We start from the raw sequence: 9183 nt of genomic DNA on the forward strand, positions 1-9183 counted from the left end.
ATAAGGAGTGCGTGGATCCCGAAGGGGAGGGAGTGAGGCATAACGCCGCCGGTCTGCTTTGGGTTTTTGGGTAGGTAATAGGTCACCAGCGATACAGCCGACCTGCATGAGTCACAAAAGAAGTGGTGACGATGAGGGGCGTGCAAGTTCACGAGTCGTGCTGTGTCGTACTAGTCGGCTGCTGACGTGGTGCTGCTTCCGTCGTGGGGAGAGTCCTCGGTGTAGGTTGTGGTAACTTGCATTGCTGCGGTTTCTGACTCTCTGACTATTTGACAAAAAGCTTCGGCGGGCGAGACATAATAACTGAAGGCCGACCTCGCCCACTGACATACCAAGTCGAAAAATTCAGCCCAAGACAGAACGATTCTTCAATTTGCCTTTTGCATTGGAAATTTCTGATGGAGGCTACATCAAGTCGAGACTACATCAAGTCGAGAGTACATCAAGTCTACATTTAGAGGAGCTGTGACGACAACGGGTTTCCTCGGTCGGGACGGGACAATGTCGCCGATCAGCGGTTGCGACTCTGGTGGGGTGGACGCCGCGCTAGGTCTGACTTCTCAGATGAGTTTCTGGTCTCAGAAACGACCAACTGCGATTGGCTGAGTGTGCGGAACCGCCTTCGCGTGTACCACGGGCCGGACGAATCCACCGAGCGAGGCAATTCCTCTGACCGCGTTGAGCGGATGCATGGTCATTGGTCCAAAGGAGCACCTGGAGGGTGCAAACCCGTCTGTCACCAATGCAGTCTTAGAGGAAGCATTTGGCAAGAAGCTGATGAAGTGGCGTGAGAGACTTGGAGGATCATAAGCGAGAGCGTCTACTGGCGGAAGTGCCGAAAGCATGGAAGGCGATCGCTGATTGATTATGATATGGAGAGGTCTGGTTGGGCTGGCGATGCCGGGCTCATCAGTGTTTTTTTTTCTCGTAAACCATAGTTTTTAGAAATCTGCATTTGAGTTTAAGTTTCATAGCAGGGGGAAGAGTCAGGGAAACTTTTCCCGGGTCTGCCACTACCCGAAACAACTGCATATCCCGGGCATGGACAGCGAGGCCTCCAACTTGGAAAAGGCGCAGCCTGGAAGATCAAGGTCGCGAAACCAATCTTCCAGTCTGCCGCCATCGACGGACATTGAACCGTGCGTGGAGGAGTAGGATAGTGTTTGCCGTGATGCTGTAGCCGTGCGCAAGGTCCTCTACCGATCATGGAGTGCGAGTTCGAAAACACTCTGTGCCGGGTATGAACCGAACGAGTTCCGAGCCGTCCAGGCTAGATAGGCGCGACCTGCCAGACGACCCACCAACACTCCCAGACCAACAGTTAGACCATCCTCAATCAACAACTTCGCCCTTGTAGATCATGCCAGCCAGCGGCACCCCGCTGAGTCGTACCTGTGCCTGTCTGGCCTGCCTTGCCCCCTCTTCTTCTTAACTAAGGGGGAGAGCAGAGACGCAATCCCATTGCAGTTCCCCGTTACCAGCAAACGGGGTCGCGAGCTACAAACCGATGATCGGTCGCGATGCGCAGGGGTCGATCGACATTCAACAGTGCAGCCTTCCAGGGGTTTGCTTCCAAGGCAAAGGTGGATTTGGACCAGGTGCTTGTCTCTAGACTCATCTTCTGTCTAAACTGCTATTCCGACTGAATTCTAGGAGCTCCACCACGCATCCTTATACACAAAATTGTTACTCGGTCCTTAAGGGGCCGTCGAATTAGTGATGGCTTCTCGAGCCGTTTTTGTCTTTTGGTCACTGGTAGCTTCGAACAGCTTCAGCAGTGTCAGGTCCTTGACGGCGTAAGTCATAACGGTACTACGTGTGCGAAGTTCCCGTGCGAAGTTCCCGGATTCGAATCGGGAGGTTCTTAGTTCAAATCCGGAGAACGCTGTACCTTCGATCATGCACCATCGATCATGGCGGGGTAGTCGTCGGTAGGAGCCGAGAGTGTCTGCATTCTGCGCCAGACCACAAGTAAATCAAACACATTTGGTGGTCCGAAAACTTGACACGCACCCCTACGTCTTTCGGCGTAGTTGTGAGCAGCGTCATGAGCACTATCAGAGCCATGACGCATAAGCCACCAATCGCTACGGCTACTGCACCAGTCCCAAGAAAAAGGCTCCCTACCAAGCTGGTCGCGGTTCTTCTCCTCAAACGGGTTCCAACCGAACGGGTTCCAACCGAACGGGTTCCAACCGAAGACCACTGCCAGTAATGGACCAAGTGCAAGAGTCCCCAGACCAATGGTCAGACCAGCCGTCATCTTCCACGTCCTTTTCGTAGCGGCCTCCATCGTACCCACCTTCAGGTGCGTTTGGGTTGTCGCCTGAACAGAATCTTCCATTACGGGCCGCCACTCGGTGGGCACAAGATCCCACCAGTCATCCAAGTCCTCCGCCTTCAGAGCTCTTGTAGAAAACACTTCCACCGCAATATCTCCCTTCTGCTGTGCGACGTCCAGGCACTGGCCATCAGCGACATGCAGGTCCCCCAGCCTTTTGCTGAAACTCTCGAGAAAGATTGGATCAATCGTCCCCACGCTTACGTGACTGCCTTTAACGCAATTTTTAATAGCAGCAGCAAGGACGCTCTCGATTCTCTGCGAGTCCGCACCAGCCTGTACAGACACCCCCCGAGCCTCGTCGTACATGTAGGGCAAGCAAACCTTAATGCGGTTCGCGTCATTCAGAAGGTCGAATTTCTTGTACTTGGGAAACTTTCCTGCTGGCGCTAAAATGAGGGCGTTCGTCATCGGTCCTCCGGAAATCCCGACGGTCGCCATTCGGGCCGTGCATTCGTGAACGTCAGACCTGCTGCCGTCAGGGTTCACAATGACCCCCAACAATGCTCGGCCCCTATCTGATTTCGGACATTTCTCTGAGCTTACAGTCCTCATTTTCATGCGCCAAAAAACCCGTCGTGGCAAACAACTGTAGGACACGACTGTTACCTCGTCACGAACCAATATCCTTTTCCGGTTGGTCTGGTTCAGAAATACCACCCACCCGTCTCGTTCAGGACTACCGTTACAGAGATTGGCCCGGTGGCACAACCCGACGGCTCAAGACTTTCGCCCTATGAGCCGCTGCTAGTACCACACTTGTCCGCGCTCCGCCGAATCACTCACTACCAGTCTCGCACGGCTCCTCGCCAACAACTACACCTTCCGCTTCAACGCCCAGTCAATTACACTCTTCGCAACTAGCCACCGACTTACTCTTGTCGGTTAGCCCACTACCCTCGTGGCTACCTCATCGGCCGACAACGCGTTTCAACAACGTGAACATACGATCCCCGCGAACTCCGCGCGTTGACAATATTGTCATTCGCTCACTCGAGAGCCCTTGATCCGTCCACAGTACCTTCCTCTCGGTCCTACACCGCACCGAGTCCGGGCACACCTCGACGGAGCAACGAGCGCGCCTCACCGCCCTAAGGGGTCGTCCGGAATTCCGCTCACTCGCCCGACTCTATCCGACCCGATCTCCGCCTCCGAGGCCCGAGCTGGCCGTCACGTCCTGGCCCCGTTCCTCTGCACACTCGGCGGGTCTTGGTCCCCGCGCGTGAGTTTGGCACCCGTAGTCGTGCGTGGTCTGGATTCCCCAGACAGTCCCCCAGATCCAGCAGCTGTTTCCAACTGAGATGAAAATTGTGTGAACCCTCGGTCGCGAAACCTCGGACCAAAATAACTCGACCGAAAGTCTCGGTCGCACACCCTGACTGTTCACCACCCGAGCCGGTCACCACCAGACCATCACGCGAGTCCCCAGCAGCAAATTGATCGATCGAACGCCCTTCCGAAATTTCGACCCGTTCGTTGCCCGCGTTTGTATGTGTTGTTCGATGATGCGCTGCCGAGACATGTCTCCGTATTTGTTGTGGTCTTCATTTGCACCGAACGGTCAATGGGATGTTCTTTAGGAAAAAGTTCAAGACATACAACTCATGACGACGACGTCTCATAGCTACGCTTCAGAAAGAAAGGGCGTCGCTGAACGTCATTTCAGAATGACGGCAGGTCTACTGGCGGCAGTCGTAGGTGCACGATTGGACGGTGGAGTTCGGCAATTGGAGGTTGCTGATACCTTGGAACAGGTCTGGTAGAGTGATATCGGTCCCTGCGACCGCCACGACGTTGGACTCCTTAAAGGTGCAGGACAGGGTGGCGAAGGCGCAGGGGTCGCAGCTACGGATGTTCTGGAGCTCAGAGTCGTAGCAGCCAGCCGAGCAAGTGCCATGGCAGCCGGCGACAGAGGGGTGTTGATTGAGTAGATCTTTCGCCTGCTCCGCCACATCCGAGCCGGGGATGGTCTTGGAGGGGGGGATACTTCCCACGGTGGCAGGAGGGCCGAACCGGGCGACAATACTTCGCGCTTCCCTCGCGGCTTGTTCCTGGGGGCCTAGGCACAGGGCGCGACACAAGGCGGGATCGCTCCTTTCGACCGTGCTCCATACCTGGAGAAAGTCGAAGGGGTGCGGCGTGCCAAACTCGTAACAGACGGGATCGGTGTATTTACCCGCCACCTCACCGGAACATGTGATCGTGCCGAATCCGCCGATGCATGGCTCGAGAGTGGCCCAACCTTGTTCGCGCGTCCACTTCGCGTTTTGGAGTCGATCATCTTTTACCACTAGGCCACAGGCGTTACTGTCAAGCTTTAGTGTCTCCAACTGGGCCGGGGTGACACCCCTGATAGGCAGGCCGACGTGACCGTATTCGACCCTTGTGTTTGCTTTCGGGTGCCACATGTCCCAAGTACGCCAAAGACCGATTCCCAAAGCCGTCGCCGTCGCCGCTCCCACGACTGCCCCAGCCGTCCACGCTTTCCACGTGCAGCATTTGTGAGGCTGCGGCGCCAACGAAGAAACCACGGCGGCATCTGCGGTCGCCTCCTGCTCCACGTCCACACGCGTGAGTGGGTGCACCGAATCGACTAACACAGGCCGCCACTCCTCCGGTACAGCCTCCCACAACTCGTCCACGTCCTCCGACGTCAACGGCCGACTGGAAAGCATTTCCGGGCTGCGCTTCTTACCCGGCATCTTCGCCACGAACAGGTCTCCGAGCCTCTTCCCGAAAATCTCGAGGCAAATCTCGTCAGTCAGCTCCGGACCCGCCTTTTTCTCCTCCAAGTACCCCTTAATCACAGCCGCAAGAACCGCCGTGAAGCTTCCCATCTCCGGCGTCCCGCCGTGACCCGCTTCCCCACTCTCCATCAGCGACTCGGCAGACTCACCAAACGTGGTCGCCGTTCCCGCTTCCGTGGTCGGCGAGCATACCTTAATACGGTTAGCGTCATCGAGAAGACAAAACCGCGTGTTCTTCAGAAACTTCTCTTCCGGCGCTAAGACCAACATATCGATCGTAGGACCACCCTTGCAACCAACCTTGGCCATTCGGGCAAGACACCCATGGACACTAGACGTGGTCCCGTTCGGATTCACCAACGCCCCCAATAACACTCCACCCCAACTTGAGTTCCCTGAACCGACTTCAACACTCACGATCGTCTTCATCAAATTTTTTCACATCACAAAAATTCTCAAAAAAAGCTCTCGTCACGTCTCACCATGCCACCGTCGTGTCACCATCACGGGTTGCTCAAGCCACCTACCACATGATACCACCCACTAACACCAAAATGTTACTATCAAAGTGTTGGCTCAATGCTTTGTATCAATACCTCAATGCTTTGCCTCAAGAAAGTCCCTCCCTCTCCTCTGGCCATTATACGAAATAAGAAAACCCGAAACTTTGAACGTGTTCATTCTGTGACGGACCCCCATTCTGTGACGTCCTCTAGACAACCGCTGGAACAGCTGTGCTTTCACTCTTGAGGTGTTCGGACCGACTTGGTAACAAGTCAAATGAGGCAGTCGTAATAGCAGCCCTGGTTGACATACAAGAAGTTCATTTCGCCCATCGACACATGTTTGAAGAGCTGATCCAGGGTGGTGTTGATGCCGACTAGTTCGATAGTCTTCTTGTCTCCGCGAGTGCCAAAGTTGCACCGGACGGTAGCGAAAGTGCATCGGCAATGTTCGAGCATGGCCAGCCGGCTCGGGGAACAGGGACCGCAGTAGGACTGACATGTGGGATGGGATGGGTGGTCTTGAAGGACCCGGGTCACCGCCTTCTGCATGACCGCCGCCTCGGCTGGTTCAGGCGGCTCGGTGTTCAGCAGGGATGTAGGAAGGAGTGTGGGGGCGAAGGTCTGCAGCAGTCGGAGGTGGTAGAGGAAAGTGATCTCGTCTTCGGTGAAGCAGCTGACGCGGCAGAGCTTCTTCGCAGGCATGGTTTCATTCTTGGGCGCCGTGACGGCGCGGCGGACACCGAGGTAGTCGAGCGATGTGGGACTGCCAAAGACGTAGCACGGTGTGTCCGCCCAGTCCTCAGTTTCCCCACGACACGCCAACAGTCCGCTGCCGCCAGCGCAGGGGGCGAGCGCGTATTTCACCGCCGGCTCATATCTCCGGTCTGGGCACGACTTCACACGCGCCCATTCAAGTTCCGAGGCCAACGCAAGTCGGTCGGGAAATGCGTTTGCCGGCCGCGCCCACTCCGACGCTGACCGACGCTGCCCGAGCAACAGCCAGCCCAGGAAACCACCTGTCACCAACAAGGAACCCAGACTCGCACGCTCCCGCCATGTGTGCCAACCTGGACGCCAAGCACGCAACTTATCCGACCACCTCTTCACTCCGGACCACCCGTTCACTCTCACGCAGCCGCTGCCTTCCTCGCTCTCCTCGTAGCCGTCGTCCGCGTAATCGTCGTCTCCGCAACTGTCGTCCCGCTCGATAACCTCGTCCGTAATGCCGTCCAGGTCCAAGACCACCAACGGCTCCAACGGCTGGTCGCCCACCGGCTCGTGGACCACGGGCTGGTTGACTGACGGGAGCCTCCTCTGGCCGATTTCCGCGGTGTCAGAAGGTTGCACCGCGGCAGCCATGGCGGCATGCCAGTCGTCGGGGACGCGGTCCCAGAGTGCGAGGAGGTCTTGTGACGTCAACGGCGCCACGGCCGCGACGCAGGTAGTGCGGCGTCGGTAGCCGATGGGTCGCCGGAGGCAGTAGAACTCCGGTTCGGGTGGCTGGTCGAAAATTTCGAGCCAGACCTCGGCCATCGTCTCGGGCGCCACCGGCTTGCCACTCACATACTCCTGAAGGGCCGCGGCTAGGACGCGCTTGGCCTCCTCGTCAGGGGAGCTTATGGCAGATGGGGAGAGGGAGGGCCTGGCAGGGACAGGCGTCTCGGCAGGGATAGGCGTCTCGGCAGGGACAGGCGTCTCGGCAGGGACAGGCGTCTCGGCAGGGACAGGCGTCCCGGCAGTGACAGACGTCTCGGCAGGGACAGACGTCTCGGCAGGGACAGACGTCTCGGCAGGAACAGACGCTCCGCCAGGGACAGGGGGGGAGGTGTTATCGGCAAAGACACCTTCCTCGGGCGTGTACAGCTTGAATCTGTTCGAGTCCTGGATCAAGTCGAACCGGGTCCAGCGGCGAAACTTTTGTTCGGGCGCGAGCGCGAGGACTTGCAAGACGTGTCCACCGCGGACGTGAACGGAAAGCACACGTGCCACGCACCCATCCAGACTGGTCCGGCTACCGTTGACAGTCAGGAGCGCGCCTAGCAACTGTCCGGAACACCGAACGGCGGACACCGAACCCCACCTTCCGATCGACTTCATTAATATTCAGCCCAGGTGAACGCGAAGAAAACAAAATCGAATTTTCTATTTTGAGTATATCTGCCTTTTTTGGACCCCACCCGGTCTCTCGTCAACCAAGAGACAGAATCCGATGACATGAAGCCGGACGTTCCGGACAGTATTTAATTGTTCGTACCTGTTAGCAGGGCACCCGGAAGGGAACATCATAGTCCAGACCCGTGCTTAGCACGGCCCAACGCGATTCTTTCGTGTGCAATGTTTTCGGGTTTTGTTGACCAAAGAGTTTTAAGAACCTCAGATGATCGTCAGAGTGGCTGGCGAAGGTAGTTTGGTGGGCTCATAACCTTCGTCCAGTATGGTGGGTTAACTGGCACTGGCTCCGGTCTAGCAGGCATGATTCAGATTGCAGTATAGCAACTCTGGACGGAGCGTTTGCAGCGCATTTTGCACATCTGTAAAGGATTCGCCGATGTCACCACCGTACCTGAAACACATGCGCTGGTTTTTGTTTGCAATTGCGTCCCAGTAGTGGCAAACGAATGCACCCCCTCCGGGAAGGGCACAACTCTCAGGGAAATCAACAGGCTCACTGCTGTATGTCGAGCCTGTTCCGACACAGTCCTCCACCGGGACTTCCGCTCTTGACAGCACCCTCGGCCAAGGGACATCACACACCATCGGCCTTTTGGTCCTGCATTTACCGCTCGCCCGGCAGACTTTGAACGGGCTCTTTGATTGACCGCGGAACCAGGAGATGTCTCTAAATTTGAGCTGAGTCCCCATCAGAAAGCACCTCTTCTCAGGGTCGCTTTTACTCGTCAGACAATAAGGCACACCTTTAACACAGTGGGTATGTTTCAAGTTAGTTTCACGGACACAAGGCAGGATTGGGCATCCACCTCTCACCCGGCAAGCGTCTACCTTGTTGCCTGGAGATATGAACTTGGAGACGTATTTACGAATATTTGCAACTTCGGGCCAGCTCCCCCTCTGATAACACCTCTTCTCAGGTTCGTCTGTATCCAGCACGCATAAGCCGACACCGGCGACACACAACGCCTCCTCTTGGTCTAGTTCGTCGGCGCACCACCGGATATTCTTCATGTTGCCAATCGTTAATTTTCGGATCTTCGACTTCGTCGTCTTGCCAGTCGTTAGTGTGGTATTCGTCTTCGTCGTCTTGCCAGTCGTTAGCGTGGTATTCGTCTTCGTTTTTGTGTCAGTAACTACACAACTGTCGCTCGTGCGGCAAACGTTGTACATCCCAGAGGATGTCAGCTGCTCTAACGTACTAAGGTCGAATGTGGCGCCGAACAGCGCACAGCCCTTCTCAGGGTGTGCTGCATTCGTCACGCAAAGTGGGACACCATCCAGACACTTGGCCCCTTCCAAGTTGGTCTCATTGACACAAGGTAAGAACTCAGCTAAAGCCGTGGAGGTGCTGCCTGAGGATGCACCATCGGCGCCGGCAGGAAGGAAGTTCAAGTAGCACCCTACCACGCCAAGCAGC

At 56.3% G+C, this 9183-nt stretch overlaps 4 protein-coding genes across 4 annotated transcripts; all 4 read right to left on the reverse strand.

The window, feature by feature from the left end:
* Positions 1 to 1897: 1897 nt before the first annotated feature.
* GNI_178620 (putative transmembrane protein) lies at positions 1898 to 2896 on the reverse strand (the record flags this gene model as incomplete). The annotated part of the gene is made up of 1 exon (XM_011135165.1): positions 1898 to 2896. The coding sequence occupies one exon, from the start codon at positions 2894 to 2896 to the stop codon at positions 1898 to 1900; it is 999 nt and encodes a 332-aa protein (XP_011133467.1).
* Positions 2897 to 4020: 1124 nt separating this feature from the next.
* Positions 4021 to 5517, reverse strand: GNI_178630 (hypothetical protein; the record flags this gene model as incomplete). Its single annotated transcript, XM_011135166.1, has 1 exon — positions 4021 to 5517. One exon carries the CDS (start codon positions 5515 to 5517, stop codon positions 4021 to 4023), a length of 1497 nt encoding a protein of 498 aa, XP_011133468.1.
* A 347-nt stretch (positions 5518 to 5864) lies between these two features.
* On the reverse strand, positions 5865 to 7691 carry GNI_178640 (hypothetical protein; the record flags this gene model as incomplete). Its single annotated transcript, XM_011135167.1, has 1 exon — positions 5865 to 7691. The coding sequence occupies one exon, from the start codon at positions 7689 to 7691 to the stop codon at positions 5865 to 5867; it is 1827 nt and encodes a 608-aa protein (XP_011133469.1).
* Positions 7692 to 8057: 366 nt separating this feature from the next.
* GNI_178650 (hypothetical protein) lies at positions 8058 to 8936 on the reverse strand (the record flags this gene model as incomplete). The annotated part of the gene is made up of 1 exon (XM_011135168.1): positions 8058 to 8936. One exon carries the CDS (start codon positions 8934 to 8936, stop codon positions 8058 to 8060), a length of 879 nt encoding a protein of 292 aa, XP_011133470.1.
* Positions 8937 to 9183: the final 247 nt, after the last annotated feature.

Source organism: Gregarina niphandrodes, assembly GCF_000223845.1.
Source record: "Gregarina niphandrodes unplaced genomic scaffold scaffold00066, whole genome shotgun sequence".
In the NCBI taxonomy this organism is placed as follows: Eukaryota; Apicomplexa; class Conoidasida; order Eugregarinorida; family Gregarinidae; genus Gregarina; species Gregarina niphandrodes.